The sequence below is a fragment of the Hesperophylax consimilis genome, chromosome 14 (genome assembly GCF_061612785.1).
Source record: "Hesperophylax consimilis isolate HC1 chromosome 14, BYU_Hcon_1.0, whole genome shotgun sequence".
Lineage (NCBI taxonomy): Eukaryota > Metazoa > Arthropoda > Insecta > Trichoptera > Limnephilidae > Hesperophylax > Hesperophylax consimilis.
In genome coordinates, this window is record NC_142849.1 from 25,996,461 (window position 1) to 26,018,628 (window position 22,168).

Genomic DNA, 22,168 nt, shown 5'->3' on the forward strand with positions numbered 1-22,168 from the left:
TTTGAAGCTGTTATTTTTTGACATTTGATAAGTAGAATCTACGCCATTAATAAAAATGGAACGATAAACGCTTCAACAACGCATTGAAATTATTAAAATTCACTTGAGTGAATCAAATGCAAATCATCTTGAGTGATGAGACCCATTTCCACCTGGGTAGCTTCGTCAACAAGCAAAATTGTCACATCTGGGGCTCGGAAAACCCAAGAGTTATTGTTGAAAAGCCTCTTTATCCTCAACGTGTGACTTTTTGGTGCGGTTTATGGTCCGGCGAAGTCATTGGTCCTTACTTTTATGAAAATAAGGCTGGAGCAACAGTTACGGTGAATGGATTGCGCTATTGAGAGATATTAGTATTTTTTTATTGCTGTAATTGGATGGTATTGATCTGAACAACGTTTATTTTCAACAAGACGGCGCTACGTGCCACACAAGCAACAAAACCATTGATCTTTTACGATTGTATATCAAAATAACACCTCTTATTGGAAAACCCTGTAGAATGTACGAAATAAAATAAATGAATAATTAATTTGGCAAAGCTTCAATGAGACTGTTGATAATTTGTTTAAAAAGAGAGACATAGGTCGTTCATTGATGGGATGGGTAAAAGCTGTCAATAATCTACTCGTACTATGATAAAATTTTCTTCTTTTGGTCTTGCTACGTTATTTTTCCAAACATGTACACCTAAATAATATAAGTTATTTAACTTTTTTTTTTGATAATCTCAATTTTGCGTGTGTGGTTATATGTGTTATTTTTGTATGTCTTTGATAATTTCTAGGTTTTTTTTATATATCTTTTCGTATGTTTGTATCCATTATCATCCATTCATATTAATTAACTCTTTCCTTTATTTTGGTAGATAATGCATTATACATGTGAAATTTATAATTTTGATTCTCCTTAAAATATGTGGAATTGTATTAGCTCCAACTTGTGTTTAAAATTCCTCCCGTCCGAAAATGATTTTTCTACCTGACAGGGATTGCTACGTGGCATAAATAAATGAAATAATAAATAAATAAAATAATAGACAAATAACATAATCAATATATATTACAAAATAAAGTGTACAATGTGCGTGCCGATAAAACTCAGAAACGAGTGCCGGTACCTTCAAGGGAGTTAGGTACATGGTGTGGTAGCCCTCTATCCCCCATCCAAGAAGGTTTCCGTTTTTATCTGAAGGACGTGCTTTTGAAGATATAAGTGCCGAAAATTTCGCCCACTAGAAATTTCTAGATGAATCCAGAACATTCGACAGTATTCTAGAGCATTCCACAACATTCCAGAACATCCCAGAACATTCTGGAATATTCGTGAATAGTCTGAAACGTTCGAAAACATCCCGGAACATCCCAGATCATAATGAACTAAAAACGGGATTACAGGCCGTTTCCTGATAAACTTTCAGTAAATTCGTAACCGTTACAATACATTAACATCTCTAAATAGTATATAACTATCCGCGTCTGCCTATTTGTGCGCTTAGTTCTTCTAAACTATGCAACGGAGTATGATAAGTTTTTTACTACCATTTAGAGAATTTCTTCCGGAAGGTTTAAATACATATATAGTATATTTACAATACATGGATATTATATTTATTGAAAGTACAGAAAGGTCGTGCAACGCTGGGTACACGTCCGCTAGTAAATAAATAATGTGATCTTACGATAAGTTAAGTAAGTCAAATCATTTTGGGGAATGCTTTTCGTTCTTCATTTTAGTTAGTTAAAACAAATTCAAAAATAACTTCTACTGTAAGCAAACCACTCTGAGATACTTCTACGACCACTTCATTTGCTATCTTCTGCATGTATACTATCATTTGCTATCTTCTGTATCTTTCTGCATCATAAGCTGTAGTAGGCAATTGGTTGATTATATCATTGCTTTTAATCTCCCATAGATATTCACATCTTCCGTGATACAGGTATGTAAATTTACAAATTCAGGCTGTAGGCTCCTTGTAATAGGGGTGAATTGAGTCAAGTACTAACTGCCCCCGGTAGAGGGCTGCAACCCGCCCGACACCAAGAAGGGTGTCTACAGTTTTTAAGACTGTTATTCCGCGGTGTTTTGCAAATCGTTCTCTGGCCGGAACTGATACAAACTGTGCCATAAATCAGTCTCCCCTTACAACCGCGAAGCCTTATCCCTCCTTCCACGGCAGGTGAGAAGGGGGAGGGGGAAGAGTGCTCATTAACATGTTTATAAGAGAATCTGAGAAATGAAATACCAATAAGACCACGCTGTCAAAAGGCGCTTTGTGAATGGTTTTTTTAAACACATTTAATTGATTTTCATTTTTGTTTTTGGGAATGACTTAATGCAAATCTTGGAAGCGGAAATTAACCCGACTTTCCGACATAAGCTCAAACTGAAAGTCAGCGAATAGACTCGTTTTTGATGACAATACATTCTATTAACTTTTGAAATATACGCATTTCTCTGAAATTGATTGAAATTACTGCAGTAAATGTTGGTCCTACCCAATCTTTATTTGGCTCAGTTCTTAGCTCAATCCATTGACTTAAAAAAATCTTAAATAAATATTTCTAAAAAGAATCTTAAAATACATTTTAAAATTTCACAGCAATGAGCCAGTCCCTTGGGAAAGAAGGTTCAATCCTAATTCCCATTTAAATGGGGTTCCTCAAGGTTCCCACCTAGGCTCAATCTTCTTTTGTATTATTCGTCAATGACATTGTTGACCAATTTAAAGATTTAAAAGTCCTTCTATTTGCTGACAAGTTACAAATATATAAAATGCATATGAATGCCAAATTTTACAGACTAACTTACATCAACTTCATCAAACTTTTTAACGTTCAGAAATGTCAAGTAATACGATTTTCCAAAACTCATTATCATATCTTACATGATGAAACTACATATTAAATTAATACTGGTGTCACAAATTTGTGACTTGGGTGTAATATTCGATGAAAAATTGACATTCATTACCCCCATGGACGATATAACTAATAAGGCTTTAAAGAAGCTTGGCTTGCTTTGCAGAACTTTAATTGATTTTAAGTCCTTAGGTTGTATAAGAACCCTCTATATTTCTTTAGTTGAAAGTCAAATGGAATATAATTCACCTATTTGGTCGTCTTTCTATAAAGTTCACTCTTACAATAAACAACGAGTTCAGCACAGATTTCTTGGATACATAAATGTTATGCTATAAATTTCAATTGAATACATTAATTATGTCAGTTTGATGACTCAATTGCATCTAATAATGCTGTTTTACAGGAGAAATATGTCAGACCTGGTTGTGATTGACAACATAATCGACAACCCTGCCATCGTCGCCACTATGCCATGTACCGACTAGGTAACACAAGACAAAACATAACACTCTTCTGAAATGCATACACAGCCATCTATCAGACACACTCACTTACCAATAGGATGCATGATCTGGGCAACAAGTTTGGGGGTGCTATTTATAAATTTAACCGCAATCTATACCAGCACTTTGTTGAATCTTACAAATTATAGTAGCTTTGGTAATGTAGTTTTAGTGACTTGTCTTATATGTAGTATTGTTCTAGTTTCTATACTATGTTATGTAACTATTACATGTTTTACCAATATTGTTTCATGTTCAATTTATAAAACTTTGTTTGTAAATTTCGATAGCTCGCTAGGTATATTCTGTTCTTAAAATCCACGCTTAATCTCTGCTGAGTGTCCAACCAAATAAAAATAAATAAATAAAATAAAAAATAACCTTTTTTGTCCTACCCAGTTTTTGCCGTGGTTTGTTCCCATTTATATTCCACTATCATTCAACGCGGATAGGCGATATAGCGGCTGAATTATTTTCACCTGCCAACCGTTTTAAAAAAGTTTTAGGGCGAGTGAGGTTAGATACTGTCTACTAAAAAAACAACATAAAAGTGAACGATTCGATGAAATTTAACAAACAAAGATTCCGTTCAATTCAACTCACCTAACAAAACAACCCTCACTGGTCATTAGTTGCAATTAACATAACAAATCATCCCCTATGACGGCTTGTGATCACCCCTGAAGGCAGTACACAGTACAAGGTATAGGTACAGTAGGGTGGGAATTAGGGGTTGGAGCCAATAAGCGCTTCATAACACAAATCCACGCCTCCCTCCATTGATTCACTTCAAGAATTGGGTATCTTTATTTCTGTAAACTTCTTTACCTGATATATTTTACTTTCGAGTTCGAAATCGAATGATTTTTTCACGTAATACTTATAAAATGGGAATATTATTATTTACCATCAGTTGTAGTCTTAATGTGGATTCAAAAATCATGTATTATATGTGTTTTAATTTTACCACCTGTACGAAAACTTAATGCAGGTGAGCGTGAAGTTATTGAATCGTCCAGTTTAACGCTTCAGGTTTTAAAATATTTTTACCTACAAATTCCAACAACAAGGTGCTTCATATTTTTATTTTTCTAAGTTGTCATAAAAATAAATGCCATTTTAGAAACTAGATAAAATTATCTTTGAAAATTTTGTATTTGAAATAAACATTGATATTTGTAAATAGTAAATTTTAGTATTAAACATGAAAATTAAAAAAAAAAAATTACTGGGAATTTTTTAGTCGAAACGTGCACAATTTTGGAAGAATTCAATATTTAGAAAACACATTTCTTTTATGTAGAGAAAATTCACTTCACTTTTATGCCGTTTTAAAAATAAAAATATATATATGACAAACTGAGAAGAAAAATGATTCTACGCATTATAGAAAAAAATATAATCTTTTCTTTTGTAACGCTTGAATGCCCTCTGTGCTTCAGGGCCTCTAGCTAAAGAGCTTTGAAAAATTCATTTAACTATAAAAATTGAACAGCGCAAATCGTTCCAATGGAAAAAAACATTTCCAGAAGCCGGGATGTACACCTGGTTTATGAAAAGTAAGTTAAATACGAAGGTACAAGTATTTATACCATAATATTTAATACAAAAAAAGTTTTCTTGACCTTTTTCGGTGAATCGACTTGATTTTTTAGCGTTCTTTTAGCCTAGATTAACTCCGATATCCGAGTCGATCTCTTTTAAATTGCCTCAAGACGGCTATATAACACATCTCATGGATCCGAGATACTGCTTTAAAGTGTATTTATAGCGTTGTATTTAAATTTATACAGCATTCAAATGAAATTAGGATCGTTCCGTTATTTCCTATCATTTCTCCAAGGAGGCAAAGTGTAATAAAAAACCCTCATTATCAGGCCTAAATCACGAAGTGGTGGAAAGAACGAAGCTTTGTAGAAGGTACCATACATGTATGTATCCATCTGTACCCACCGACTGAGGAAAAATTCAATAAAAGAACAGATTAAATATTGATTAGGCTTCAAAATAATGACTTATAGTTCGTGCTAAGAGACATAGATGGCTGAAGTGTAGATAGCCCTTGATATCATATGGACCTTCACAGTTTTAAACTGATACCATATGGACCTTCAGTATTTTCTTCAAAACATTTACATATCTTCAGAACCGTATAGGTTTCGAGAATCTATACAGATTTAAGAGCATTGTAGAGTGGACCTCGTTCTATGCACTCCTTCCTTATATAAGAGCTTTTAGTATAAATAAAGTCACAGAATTTTGACGTGAATAAAGAGTTATTATTTCAAGAATCCATTCACAACAAGCTGATGCAGGTGGTTCCTTCTTTCCCTCCAAAATCCTCTTCAGCCTCACAATATCCCCCAGTTAGGATGCAAGAGTCCCACTAGCTTAGATCAGAATCTCACCTTCAAGACTCCAGTGCTAAGTTTGCATTTAAGATATTAAAAAAACACTGCATATTTTTTAAGTAAGTGGGTATAACTTGTTTGTTAAAGTTGTGTGAGGTTAAGTGCTTATATCGTCGGTTTTCCTACGAAAATTCAGCCACCAACTTTTACAGAGTATTGTCCTGTCGGTAAGACAGAGATCATAGGTTTGATCTGCAGTCACGTTTTTATTTTCTGTGTCTCGTTCCGTTTCATGTTTTGATTGGATTCATTAATACCATCGTCTACTTGAATGATTAGATATTACATTCATGTATATAACCTTCAAAAGTTGTTCCAATTTATAGTTAATTATTGAGTTATTTCTTTAATTTCAACATAACCAGTCACTCGGGCGATTTTTGGCATATTATGCCAAGTTTGAAAAAACGTTTTTAACGATCGCTTACCATAATGTGCCAAATTTATAGAACCTAACAATATGGGACAAGTGTTGAAATCTAGGTGGATTCATTGGCTTTAAGCCGCAGTAAGCAGTTTCATATGTTTCTATATTAATATTTTGAGAAATGGTATTAATTAAATAACATGATAAATTATATATATGACACCAATCGCTCAAGTGGGTAGCATATTTAATTACCTATTTAGATATTTACAAAATGCCAAACAGACTGGTTGCTATTACTGGCGTAAATTATCTGTATCTACAGGTATTTCATAACTGAACGGCAAAAACTATGCAAATTCTTTGCCGAATTTCATCATCAATGTGCCAAAACCTAAACTCGTATAAATAAATGTTAAAAGCTCGGTAAGAAAAAATGTGGAAGTGAGAAACTATAATTCTGGAATTTGCACTACGCCTATGATGCCAAAAATATGCCATTACCATCTACATTGAAATAAAACTTTTAAAATTACTTTAACTTCTATTTAACTTCAACTTTATTAAAACTATTTTTGTTGAATTCGGGAAAACTCCAGTAAAATCACATTCATCTATCTATAGGTACTATATTTTTTGTTTATTTAACCACCACTGCTTTGTATACATAATTTATAATGCCCACGCACTGGCTTCGCCTTTGTCGGATTTTTTTGTTACTGTCTTATATTTTGTATAATTATATATGTATAAAAAAAATTTGCCAATAAAAAAAATTAAAAAATTATACTAAAACTTTTCAAACTAAACACAAAATCAATGACCTCTAAGTCATCTGTATTACGTTGTTAATGATCTTATTAAAATCCTTGCTTCGCATTTAATGCTTTCGTACAGTTGACAATTTTAAAAATTTCACGAAAAAAAAAATTTTGATGTCGTAATCAAATTTCAAATTATTTGTTAATTCGAATTAAATTGACTCCTAGCTAGTTATGTAACGTTTGATATTTTCGAATTCGCCTCCAAGCAAAATTATTTGTCTGTAAATATAATTATACCCACAATCAATATCTTTCAATAACATCACAAAATAGAACCAACTGAATTTAAACGGGGAGAAATTTAAACAAATGAACCGCGTAATGAATGTTATATAATTTTAAATTGCAAGAAAGTTCCATAAATAAATTAATAACCAATTAATCGATTCTATGATTCCATATTACTCTTCGGGGAGATCCTTAAAAAAGTAAAAATTAAACTAAAAAAGTTGTAATTTTTTAAATTTTAAATGCTGCTTCCGAGAGGCGAACCTCGATCCAACTACTTGGAAGGCAGCAACTATGCAGAGCATACACCACCCACTAATTTAAAAAGGGCAGCATAAGTTTACTAAAAATAGGAATTATGTTTTTTAATAAGAGTTTGGTATTTGTGAATTTTAGAATGCTACCTTTATCAAATACTCTATAATATTAATAATGGTCCAACTTCAGTAAGAGTAGCATATTTACTTTTGACATTCATTTCAATGGAGGCAAATTGAATTTATTTAGTGTGGTTAGGTAATTCTTGGTGGCTGTATTTCAAATTCCAAAAGTAGATTCTGTGGTAAAATTTATAAACACATAACAAAACACTCCCTCTAGTATATCAGGTTTCCATCAGAATGTATGGGAAACTGCAGAAGTTGGAGGTATTATCAATATTATAGGGTATTTGCCTTTATTCACAACTATAATTACATTGTTTGATGATTCCGGTCGCATGTAGGGCAAAAGATATTATGAAACCAAATGTTTATATTTATGTCATTAGCAATAAGTTATTGTTATTGTTTTCATTTTATTCTTATTTTTTATTATATTATCTACGGGTCTATCATGAAATAAATTTTAAAAATACTTCGTTAAAACTGGTAGAGTCACTTTTCGTTTCTGAATTGTGGCGAGGTAAGGCTATACTGAATATGTTTTATATTTGTAAATGCACTTTAAGGCGATGCCATACGTAGTAATGCAAAATCATTTGTTTTTGGTTTGTAAATTTGGTCGCCTAGAAATAATTCAGATACTTTAATTAAATACTGCGAGTAAAATACATCTTGGCCTTCGAAATAATCAAGTATTTTTTAGATAAGTCTTTTTATAAGCCCAGAAAAAAATAATGTATAAGGCCTATGAAAACTGCTTTAATTCAAAATCTCCTTTTACAGGCAATAATTATTCGCCTGAAACACTCATTCACATTGAAAAATCTCCTGATAAAAGATACATGACGCCAACGGGACTCAAACCCGTGTCCCTTCGATTCGAAGGGACACGGGTTCGAGTTTGAAAATAATTGTTACCCTTTGTACTATGCATAAAAAATCTTGTCTTAAACATTAGTTTACCAAAAAAATAATAATTCAAAATCTCTGTTATGATTTTATTGTATAATGTGTCAAATTAAGTTATTTATAAAATGATCGAAATAAGGGTTGTTATTGATAGCGGCTCAATTTAAAATATTACACGACGTAGTGCATCGCCTTAAGAGTGAACTGTACTAGTACACGATCTCTGGTCCGGTACCTTAGTTTGATGTTGGTAGGTAGTAAGTACTGTGGAAAGACCATGGCTCTAATTGTTTTTTGTTGCAAGAACGAGATTCTTGATGCCCGGTCAACAAAATTTATACATCTGTGATCACTCGCCACACCGGCACCCGTCACGGGGTACAGGAGCTGACGAAGATCGATTAAAAAAAAACTTGATTCATCATCGGTGGTTTGCGATCAGGTTAAAATGATCGGGTAGTTCACGATCGACCCAGAACTTCACTGGATCTTGTAATTTGGATTAAAAAATCTTTTTCAAAAAGATTATCGCATGGCAATAATATTGCGTATTGCTTTTACGAATTGTCGTTTGCTCTACCGTGAGGCGTCGTCTTTAGGTACTTTGTGAAAACCCCCTTCAAATATCTCCAGTGAAATCTTCTTGAGAACTTAGTGGCCCGCTTCCCCATCCAGGGAAAGTGTAACTTTTAAGCGGATTACCCCGACCCCCAACTGTGCGAGACTTGTTTCATTTCCATATTAATTAGTGGGTTCCTTTCCACACAAGGGCTACTTATTATTATTAGCTTTAATTGAATCCGATTGAGAGACTACTTCTCTTTTAAGCTCCTCTTTCACTTCTACTTCACCCTCCTCCCTTCTTTCCTTTCTCCCCCGGGCCTCTCTGGAACTTGAAAGTTAAGAAGTTAGAAACAATCATTATGTGAGTACAGGGAAATGTGCCAAATTTATCATTAAGTTATTTTACATTTCTGTGAAAATGCCGAAGGCCAAGTTGTTTCGTAGAAATTCAAATGAAACATTGTCAACAAATAGCCATTTTTTTACTGTTGAAAGGTCCTCATTAAACGCAGATATACAGAGCGTTCAAGTGCGTTTCAGCTATCTATCAAATTATATTTTTTTTTTTTTTTTTTAAATATATTTCTTTTATATATAAACATAAATATGTTATACTAAAAAAAACTAATTACAGTAAAAATGATTTCTTTTTAACGTAACTACCCAATTCAATAGAGAAAAACGTTTCTAGTGTTTGAGTTGGGGAGTAGTGCCATTACAATATACATAGGGTAAAGAAAAGAAAGAAAGTTTTTATTTATAAAGTAAGAAATAAACAAAATGTACATAGCATGATAACAAAAGTATAGATAATGAAAATAGACTAAAATAGCAGTTACTAAATTAGATACACAGTAAATGTAAATAAATTTAAGAATATATTTATTTACATTTAACATTAATTTAAGAATAGTAGTAAAATAAAAATAATATTGTTACATTTCGATTAAGACGTAGGTAGTAGGTGGTATAAGTACATTGAGTTATTTTATTCATTTGGAGTAAACGGAGCTGATAATATTGCAAGCGAAGGTACATAATAAATTGCGACAATAGGCTATTGGTGGTTCGAATGCTGATATAATATTTCAAGAGGATATGGTAAAAAAAGAAAACTATATTTTTTTGTTAATTAATGATTAAATTAAATAGTTAATTATATACTGAGAATGTAATATTAAAATTTGAATTTGATCAATCATTACCTGTAATCAAAAGATACGTAAAAAATTAAATTAAAACTTATAATTATTATTTGGTTGATCAAGAAGTTATTTTATTTGTAATTTAAAGGCTTTTTAATTTTTTTCAGATTTGATTTTATATGGGAGTGCATTAAAAAAAATTTTACCTTGATATAATGGTGTTTAGAAGCGCTTATTTTATCTTGATCTTGATCGGTTACTTATTTTTGGAAATGTTATTGCAGGATTGAAATGATCTTTGTGAGTTTGTAACAATGAGTTCTTTTAAAATATATTATTTAGACTGAGAACCTTAAAAGAGTTAAATAACTGTGTTGTTGAAAATATAGATGGTTTACGTAGGATGACTTTTAGAATCAACCTCTGTGCCTTTTCTACAGGTAAGAGGTTAGTTTTTTGAAAGTCCCCCCCCCCCCTCACCCAATTATACTTTATTGTAGAATAGATTGGGCAAGAGAGAAATAAATAGTTTTAATCATGTTATATGATAGGATGTTTCTCAATCTAATGAATAAGTAAATAAGTTTTCTCACTCTGATTGCCGTATTTTGGACTTGCTCACAGATTTTTATAAAACCAATGTACTATAAATATTACTGCCACCTCACTATTTTTGTCGATTCACATATAAATTTTTAAAAAATAAGTTGCGGCCAGGACCTTTGGTTTGATAGAGATGTACATTTTAATTATTTTGTGGTTAGCTTCTATACCTGAATATAAAGTTTTTTGTTTTCTCTTTTTCACCGTTAGCTCATATTTCTAACAATAACGGTAAAGGAGACATAACGATTTCTAGGAGACTATATGAGCTGTTCCGAAAAGCGAACAAATTGACTCTATGGTAATAGGTCTTTGTTCCCAAAACTGAACAATTTATCCCGAGGAGTTAACGGGTACATTTCAAGTGTCAAAAAAATTGCGCTAAATGGCCATTTAATGACTCGTTCACACGTGAATTTTTGCGAAACGACTAGGCCTAAGAATATGTAACACTGGGGAGGTTGTTTTTTATGGTAAAAAAAAAAAAAGATTTAGGTATTATTTTTTGTCGATTAAGTCATTGTTTTTCTACATTACATGGTCACAATCAAAATCAATATTAAACACCGTTTACTAAGAAATTTTGAAACTTTCCATGATCCTTTCTAAAGAATCAACTTGACCTTCTCCCAAGTACCGACCTCTTTTGCAAATGTTTTTTACTACATATTTCCTCCGCTGGAGTGGCACGGGACATGTTTAGCGAAAGCTCCCAGAACTTTACAAAATTTATTTAATCTCTTGTTTTCACTTGACTTCCCTTGACCCAAACTTTTTCGTTTCTTGTTTTTTTTATTGTTTTTTGTTTTAAATACTAACAGCCTTATTAAAAAAGCGTGGTGTATTCTTATATTTGCTGCGCGTAAGGTCAGACCAGTGAAAGACTTATTAACTGGACGCTGGACGGAAGTTGTTACGGACGGACCACGCGACCGCCGTTATACGATTGAACGGGAATCCGTAAAGTAACGGTCAATCCACGAACCCACACGTTGACTGTCCAGCCAAGAAGTCATTTTTGTTTCCGCCCGGTTCAGATGTTAAATTTTAAATTATGATTCGAAATTTTACCAAAACCAATACCAGCGACAATCGCCCAGTTCCTAACTAGGTTAGAGAATCGGCGAGGATAAATGTGATGATGCAGAACAAATTAATGAATAAAATATTAAAACAAAAAGAGTCTAGCCCTGCATCATAACATAACAGCGACAAAAAAAAACATTTACTACAACTTGTTTGGACAGATCGTGATTTATTTTGTATATTTTCATTAATGCGTCAACAAAATTCGGTAATATTTAGCTTTAATTATTGCATCAGATTAATTTATTTTTGTGAAATTTTACAATTAAATGTCATTATCGCAGTAGTAAATATAACATTATCTCGTCTCACCACTCAATGAGAATTTATAGTAGCGAGAATGGCTGGAAACTGCTAGTAAATACGGTGTATAATATATTACACAAAATGATGCGTATCATTATGGGTAAACGAGGCTTTTCCTCCCGCTCAGTTCGTGGTTCAACCGGATTGATTCAACGGAATTGACTTGTCAGATTTCAATCTCTTGAATGTGTCGCGTATAGTCAATCAACGCGTGGGAACGCGCCTTACTAAGACATGGAGATATAATATGCTGCCTAATTGTGGACTAAACTTTATACCGTAGACAATTAATCATTTAAAAGTGGCTTATATATTATTATAGATTACTTTATAAACCATCAATTTATTGATATTTACCATTTCGAATGTGATAGAATTTCATTTTAAAATGTCAATAAATAGTTAAATAAGTACATTTTTAAAAATTTTGTTTTCTTAGAATGACAAAATATAAATTTACACCAATCAAAAATACTAATTTCGGTTGGTTGTCTGTAACTCAGGTTCAATGAACTCTAAAACTCGTATTTGCTTTGAATATAAGTGTAATTTAAAAATTAGGTGTCTATTTTCAGAATTCAGACAAGAGGTAAATTGTCTGCATATTATATATTAGTTTTAACAGACAATTATTCTTATTGCCTTTTTCAAAATTGGAACTGATTCGTCTATAATTCAGATTAAGTATCCGTGATTTATCACGGGTCTGCGCTTGTAAATAAATAAATACTGTAAGCTCTGAGCAGCGGAACTTTGTGGACATATTTGTGTTGGTTAAAAATTAATAATTAGGCGTAAGGACCTTTGAAGAGAAACTTTGTCCAAAACAATGGTATTTATTTTATTAGTAACAGAAAATTATCCATTTCCAAAATGTTTTAAATCTATCCATATTGCTTTATTATTTCTTTTTTACGTTTTTTCTCTTCTTTTTGAACGCTTACAAAATCACTGTGGACAAGTGTCGCGTAATTTATTTTTTTATTCAAAAGATGTCAGTTTTATCTGGTCAAGTGCCTCGCAGTATAAAATGATCGCTGACAGTGTGAGTAATTAGCACCCATCATAAACTATCTCTAGAGTGGCTATAACTTAAGTTATAACTTCATAATACAGAACATATCTCTGTATATTATAATATTTTAGGCGATGCACTACGTAGTGTAATATTTTGAATCGAGCCGCTATCAATAACACACCTTACGTAGATGGCGATAAGGCTTAAATTCCCGCTTCCCACCATCCACCTGTTTTGATTTATGCAAGAAAAAACATGGCCAAAAAGTGCCTTTTATTTTATTTTGTGGATGTTCACACATAATTATTTAAATGTTTCTCGATCATTTTATAAATCACTTAATTTGCCACATTATCCAATAAAACCATAACCGAAACTGGGTTCGTAAGTAGGAGATTTTGAACTTTGAAGCAGTTTTCATAGGCCTATACATTATTTTTTTCTGGGCTTATAAAAAGACTTATCTAAAAAATACTCGATTATTTCAAAGGCCAGGATTGATTGATTCAACTCGCAGTATTTAATTAAAGCATCTGAAACATTTCTAGGCGACTAAATTTTCAAACCAAAAACAAATGATTTAATCTACTACGTAGTGCATCGCCTTAAATCAGTCTAGGCATCCTCTGTTTATAGAGCAATTCAATTAAAGTTACGAGATTCAAGTGGTTGATTATTCTTAGTTGCGCCGGTTAGATGCTTAACTACTTGATCTTGTCACACATGATAAAAGTATTGTATATTTCTACACTTGAGTTCCTTACAAACCCACCGCGCCGCACCGCACCGCACCGCACCGCACCGCACCGCACCGCACCGCACCGCACCGCACCGCACCGCACCGCACCGCACCGCACCGCACCGCACCGCACCGCACCGCACCGCACCGCACCGCACCGTACCACACCGCACCGTACCGCACCGCACCGCACTGCACCGCACCCCATCGCACCGCTTACCACTTATTACTTATCGAAACCGCTAAAATCTCTCTAAACGGATAAAACTTACCGATATAAAGTATTGATAATTTATTGAAAATCTTGAAAACGGGAGGTCTTTGACAAATGAATTGACAGGTTTCCTAAAAAATTGTCGGTAAAATATATAATATATAATCGTCCAATTCGCAACTATCGCATTAAAGCTGTACCAGACAGCAGATGAATGTACCTAATAATTATTATATAATTAAGATGATATTTATCTTTTATCACACATTTTACGATGCCGAAACCTTTGCGGCTTATCTTGCACGATGAGTCATATCGCCATTTCAAGGATGAATTACTCGCACAACAAACTGTGGGACCTCAGTAATTAATTCTCGGCGCTATGACACATTATAATATTCTGTTTAGATATAAAAATAATTGCTCCACATTAACACGTGTAGAAACTGCAAACAACTGGCCCAACCAGTCAATTATCCGACGACATTCGCGAAGTTGTGTTTCATTGTAAATCCTTACCTAAGGTACCCTCGAGAGGAAACCGGCATTTTACAGTCGATGTCACTGGCATAGGTGTCCAGTACAAAAGCCAAATTTCACCACATTCATTCCTTTTCTAGTCGACTAACATTTCCTTTCCTGTGGTTATTTGCCTACAGTGCAACGTGGAGAGAGCTCCTGCCATCAGTGCTGGGTGAAAATGGGAATTCATTGACCCCAATATCCTTTCCATTCCTTTCCCATAATTCAAGGCTCGGCTCGCGTTTCGGAAAGGAACGAAGCAACAGCAAATGACGTGAAACGCCGCTTGCGTTCGCTTCTTTCCTTTCCCATTATTTGAGGCTCGGCTCTCGTTTCGGCAGACAAACGTTTACGCAGCATTAGTCACTGAACCGCACAAGAGTCACTGGAGCCAGTGAGACTATGGCATTCCCAATTGAGGAATGTTGTGAGGGTGAAAGTATTGAGGAGGGGAAGAATATGGGAAAGAGGAAGGTGGGGAAGTATCTTGCTATTCAAATCTGGCCATCAAACACGGTTAAAGCCACTTCAAGCAACGTTTTAAATATTGGTAATACATTTTTGTATCACATCACAAAACTCTTGACATCCCTCTCGTAAAGTTGAAAATTACAAAATAGCCATCAATTATTCAGCGTTCAACGAAGTTATTTTTTTTTTAAATTACTCATTTTCCATCTACCTCCGCCTAATTTTTAACATGTTGATTTCCCTGGCCATAAATATTTTAGTTTATTATTAATGATAATGATACAAACCACAAATAGCTTTTGTTTTCCATCATTAAAAACATCAATCAATGTTAGTAACAAGTGGGAACCAAAATCGTGTCGAATTAAGAAATATATATTTTTTTAATTAAATATTATATTTTACAGAAATTAATTTCTCTCACGGCCTATTTCATCGTTGGGTGTGCTGTGTGGTGGGTATTTTTAAGGAAAGGCAGAAGAGAGGAAGTTCTGGGAACGAAAAATGCTATAAGGAGTGAGAATCAAGGGACGAATGATCTATCCGCCTTGCTGCGGCGCAAGGCGATGCATGGGTCGAAAGACAAGTAGGAGGGAGCAAAGAGTCTCCCCAAATCAGCCGCTCCCGATCTGGCACGCCACGCAGTTGATGGGCAGGCGCATCCTGTACTCACCTCCCAGGGTGACCTATGGCAGAGGTATTATTTATCCAATAAATGGTTCCAGGGGCGGTGGTACCCAAACCAACCTCCCGAATTGGAAATCTTCTATTGTCACAAATAAATAATGAAAAATATTAAAGAACTATCATTTAAAATAATGGAGTTTGTGAATGAACCCATAATACAGATGGTACCTAGTACATTCAAATTATTCATTCAATATATAATTTTTTTTAAATAAATGAAATATAATTAAACATACTAGTTTCTATTGTCGATGCATGCATGCGTGACGTTAAATATTCCTACGTATTTCTGCGTAATGCTTATAAATATACAAGTTCAATTATTATTTTTTTTGAACTTATAAGTATTAAATCGTGTCAAACAAGCGATAAAGTGGGTACAAAAATTATTTTTTTTAATAATTAATAATAATTATTCTAGATTTTAAATGTGTATTTCTTTTGTTACTTTTTTGACAGATCTAAATCTAATGATTTTAAAAGTTTACTTACGGTGTTCATTAGAATGGTAATTTTATGATTATTTTTTTGATGGGTAAATTATTTATAAATACTTTCAGCTTCACAGATCCTTCAATTCTAACACCGCGCGAATTTTAGATAGTTAAAAATACTAATATTTTGGTTGTGTAATGAATTCAAATTGGCTTCAATATTTTCAAAATTATAACTAATGATTGAGTGAATTCAGACAAGCGATAAAGTACCTAATAAAAAAATATTTTTTTAACAGAAAATCATTTCAATTCTATATTATTTTGAATGTGTATTTATTTGGTTTAAATTTTGTTGGGTAACAAGGGTTGACAAGTAAGGTCTGAGTTTTTTTTTCCATTTTCATGAAAGCGTTGAAAACTAACTAACTAGAATCGTTATTTATTACCTAACATGATGGTTCTTTTGTAATCCGGATTGTCTCTCTAATACGTCAATAAAAAAATATTATTATGAGTAATAGTTAAAATTAATAATATTTTTTTTGAAAGACGTTGATCTTTTTGAAATTTATATTAATGATGTCAGCTTAAAAATCCAACAATTAATATATTCCAAGATTCTTCACGGGTATACGCAAGTATATGCATACACACACCGTGTTCCACTCTCACATCGCGAAACTTTGAGGGGTGGAGTATTGGAGTGGAGATTAATGAAAGGCTTAGAAAAAAGTATATATATATATTTTTTTATATCTTGTCCGATTTTATGTCCGGGTTAAATCTTCCCCATAGGAAAAACTAAACTCTTCCACACACTTTTCTACAAATGATCATCTAGTCAATCAACATTATGCAAGTGCATTATATAAGCAAAATAAATACAAAACAATACAAGAACAGATATCAAATGGGAAAATAATTCACCGACTCCAGATATTTTCATATCAGAGGGTTCGGCTCGGTAGAACTTCTAACAGGGCCTATAAATCCTACTGATCCCTCAACATTAATATTTAAAAAATCTTTCGTTATCCTACATGTATTTAAAATGACTGATTTTACTATTTTAATATATAATTTTTTTGATAGATCTAATACGCCTAAATTTTTAATGAGAGAGCTAGGTATAGTGCCAGTAGCCGAAATAACGAATGGTAATATTTTTATAGTCTGAGAATGCCAAATTCTTTTTATCTCATTTCCTAAATCTGTGTATTTTCTTATTTTTTAATATTACAGGAATTTGGAATAGACACATCAATGATATAAGTTATTTTTTTTTTTTTTTGTCATGTAAAACTATATCGGGTCTATTATGACTAATCGTTCGGTCTGTTAGTATAGTTTTATCATAATATATTTTATAAAATTCGTTTTCTAAAAATGAATTTGGTTTGTATTCATAATATGGTATTATATTACGGCAGTCAATCAAGTTATGTTTAATTACCAAACTTTGGTGAACTATTTTTAAAACTTGATTTTGCCTAAATGTATACTCGGACGGTGCTAATATAGAACATCCCGATATAATATGTTCTATAGTTTCCGGAAAAGCCAAATATTTTCTACATAAATCATCAATTTGATTTGTATCTTTGATTATATGCTTCCTATAAAAATAAAAATTATTATTGCCCAAATATAAAATTTATTCTAAATTTCTTATTTTTTGCGCTCTCCAAAATTTTCGTATAAACACATCTTTATCATTTTGAATTAACACTAATATCTTTATCATTTTGAATTTACACAATTTTATTAGTTTACATTTTAAACGATTATTTGAACATGTTTCCTACTGAATAATTAATAGGCACGTATTTAACGCCTCTCAGATGTTATTCGAACACGTGCATCATTAATCGCAAAAGTAAATCTACCATTACACAGGACAATTTCCATAACAGTTAAAAAAATGGTAATTAGAACTGCTTTGTTTAAAAAAACCGTATTATGATTTTTTTCTTAGGTTATCATAAACCGTCCAAAGTTTCGCGGTATGAACGTAAAACACTGTGTATATATTAAGAACAATAAAATTAATTAATTCTTCGTTCAAACTTGTCTTTAATATGTACTACATTTTATTATATGTACAAACTTGTGTCTTTAATCGAAGATTATGACATTGCTTTGAATAGTAATACAAGTTTCGAGGAAGCATGTTAAAACGTAGTATCAATAAAGTAGTTGACCTAAATTTGTACAAATATTGGGCAAGGCTTTACGGGTTTTTTAAGATGAGTCATATGGCGAGGAAAAATGTTTACGATCGTTTTTTCATATTAACTCTGAACGGTAGGCATTAAGGTTTCTCTTGAGAACTTTTTCATATTTTAGGATGCTGTTTGTAGGGCTGTTTTTAAGGTACGTTATTACACTTGTTTTACTTACGAGAATACATAACAAAATCACTTGATTCTTCCATCAAAAATACAACCAACAAGCAAAAACTAAGACAACATTTGGACAGAGAAATTTCATTTAGTGCGGCATAAAACTTTCCAACAAATTACCACACTTGAAACTGGGAAACACTAAATTGATAGAATATTGCGACCAAACACAGACTGATGGAAGTGAGAAAACCTGTGTAGTATCCAAGTGATGTAAGAATAATTAAAACAGTCTATATTAGCTTTAGATCTATATTATAAACTGTTAAGTTTTAGGAAATACAAAAAATTGTAGCACACATTCTAACTAGTGAAATAGATTACATTAAAATGTAAATTTAATAAAATAAAATACTGAAAATGTTAAATGTCTTCCCCAGCACGGAAAATCCCATTGGGGATTTATTGAAATAATTTCAATACAAATCATAGTAAATAAGTAAATAAATAATTTATAATTTTGTATTAGAAAGGTGGTTAAGACAACTGAGACATAGTATATCAGATTTTCTTTGTTTCTTAAATTTTATACACACTTCTTTATAATCAGCATAACTAAATGCTGTTGAATTGAACTGAGGATAAACCTTGATATTTTAAAGATAAAAAAATTAAATCCACTATTTTAGGTAAATGTTTCAGGTACAAGTCTACACTCGATAGCTATGAAAACAATTTTAACTATATGTATTATGTATACTAAGCAATACTATTATTTTTACTAGCGCAGATATGTGAAAAATCACGGGGTATTTTAATTCTAATTTTGAAAAAGACGATTAAATAATTTTCTATTAAATCATCATAATATAGTTGAGTATCAACAAACTTTATCATTTTTCTGAATTATTCTTCACACAACAGTTCCAATTTGACACATGAATTCAAAGCAAATTTTAGTTCATTGAACAATAACTAAGGCGCACTGTACGAATAATTTTAAGAACATGACCACTAACTATTATTTTTTAATGATAAACTTATGTTTAAGACACTCAGAATTATTCTATACACAACAATTCCAATTTGACACATAAATCCAAAGCAAATTTTAGTTCATTGAACAATAACTAAGGCGCACTGTACGAATAATTTTAAGAACATGACCACTAACTATTATTTTTTAATGATAAACACATGTTTATAAGCCGTATATAATTTGTTCATAAGTGTTTATTAACGTCGGCGGAATTTATTTTTACTCTGAAGATATTTTCCATTTATATCGATATTTCAGGCGAGTAATTGTTGCTTATAATAATTTTTAATGGCCACTATAATAAATACTAAATAACTGTTTTTAATTTGATATAGTAAAGCGCACTTGAAGTGAAATGACACTAAATGTTTTTATTAATGATTTCATGCAGGAATATTTAACATCACGCACATACAACCGAAATCAGTATGTTTGATTATAATTATAATTATTTTCATCATCAACTTTGTAATAAAAAAAACATTTTACAGTTAAGTCATCTTGATAACAAATAAACCGTGTACGCCGAATAACGAAGTAATGCCAAAATCTAAAATCGATGTTTTTAAACAAATTATCTTAACACTGTTTTATCCTAATACAATACTATATTGATGATATTCATTTTTTTATGTGAGACGAAAAACACAAAAAATAATATTTTTATTAATTTACAATTTTTTTCATAAATGTATCACTTTAATTTGAAACATTTTTTTCATAGAAATGGGTAGGTTATAAATATAATACTTAAGATTTTAAAATGTTATAGACTCACCCCCTGTATCGAGGAACCCCCTCGTAGTGGCCGCCAGTAGAAGGACACAAAAAAGTTTGCAAAAAGTCCCCCACATTTCTGTGGCAAGGAACCAACACACGACACACGACACACGACAGGTAGTAAGAAATAATGCTACAACTCCCGTAACGTATTCTTAAACTTTCTCCATATCATAACACTATTTCAACTCTACAACTCAAATTGAGATAGTTTTCGAATATATTCTATCAAATATCTGAAACCTCACAGGAGACTAAATGGATTTATTATGCCGTAGAAAGTTCTGGTAACTTTATTTATATTACTACATTTTCAGCAAACGCGCCGTGTTTAAGTATAAACTTTAATAATTCAAACAAGATTAGGTAACCCGATGCATACAAATGGGAGAATTATACCAATTGTTTTGTTATTTCTAGTTTAAGGACTATTGTTTCGTATCTTATTTTAGAAAATTTTCAGGCTCTAATAATATCGTTTCTAAACCACATTTTTAATGCCTCTAAAATTCTATTTTTAAACATTTAAAATGGGTAAAAAATATTTGTTTCATTAAGAATGATCTTTCCACGTGGAAAATTTCACCACAAAAAGTTTTTCAACGTGGAATTATAAAATTTCTGTTTATGACAGCTTGGCTTGGTTGAGTGTTTACTTTTAAATGAAAAGTTTTATTTTTACAAATGCATATCTCTAATTAAACTAATCAAAAAAACACATTTATTTAAGTACAAAGTCTAATTCTCGTTGTCTTTAAAGATAACCCAAACAAATCAATTCAGTGTTAACATCCAAATGAAAAATAATTTCCCATTATCAAGGAGAGGGTTGAGTGATACAATAATTTACTTCAATTAAGCTGGGCTTAAACTTGGTATAAACCCATTTCGTCAGTAATAATTTATTACGATCGGCGCGTATCAAAGTTTGGGGTTTACGTTAAGAATCACGCGTCGCGACGTCTCGTGATACGTTATACCGGGACGGGCGTCGCGGTGCTACTGGCGGGATTCCCGTTGGGGTTGCAACGCTAGGAAAAAGGGTGAAATCATTCCTTCAGGCCTCCACAGTTTCCTGCTCCTCTTAGAACCTTTTGATCAATTGAAAAACCACTTTACTAAGGGGAAGTAGTTTGACGGTGCTGCCTCAGAAACATCTAACAATTAGTGTAGCAACTTGCCGAGTATAAAAGTGATTGTTAGTGTTTTATTGTCAATGCAATAATGCTTTAGGGTCTGGTTGTAAATTTGACGCTTGCTTGTTTGAGGGTTTAGCTTTTGTTTGCATCTAGGTACCAGTGGTATTGCTCATATCCAAGGAAAATATGAGGATTTCCACTAAATTATTCAAATAATTTACATTTTTGAAAATTTGAGTGGCGATGAAACCAATTTTTACATTTACTTTAGGAAAATAATTGTGTATGTCATCTTTGGAGATACTGGGTGGAGAAGTCAATATGGATCTTGAAGAGAGCCACGTAGGTACATGGAAAAAATGAGTATTGCTAATTTATTCAAAATCTCTTCAATTTAATGGTAATCCGATTAATAACGGGATTGCAGGCCGTCAAACTATTGGGAAATTCCTATTATATGGGAAAACGTGAAATGCTGAAATATTAGGATTTTTAAAGAACACGTGTTCAGTCATCGTGATAATACGTTAGTATTTCATTAACAGTTTTATTAATTATAAAACCAATCAATTAGTTCGTTAAGG

The 22,168-nt window shown here is 32.3% G+C and overlaps 1 protein-coding gene across 1 annotated transcript in view; it reads right to left on the minus strand.

The window, feature by feature from the left end:
- LOC149418107 (lachesin-like) overlaps window positions 1-21,414 on the minus strand; it is a 394,668-nt gene extending 373,254 nt beyond the window's left edge. The window contains exons 1-2 of the mRNA XM_089639892.1: window positions 21,296-21,414; window positions 20,444-20,699 (exon numbers count right to left, since the gene is read on the minus strand). Of these exons, the coding sequence (XP_089496018.1) occupies window positions 20,444-20,519 (76 nt within the window). The 5' untranslated portion in view covers window positions 20,520-20,699; window positions 21,296-21,414. The remainder of the gene's footprint in view (window positions 1-20,443; window positions 20,700-21,295) is intronic.
- Window positions 21,415-22,168: the final 754 nt, after the last annotated feature.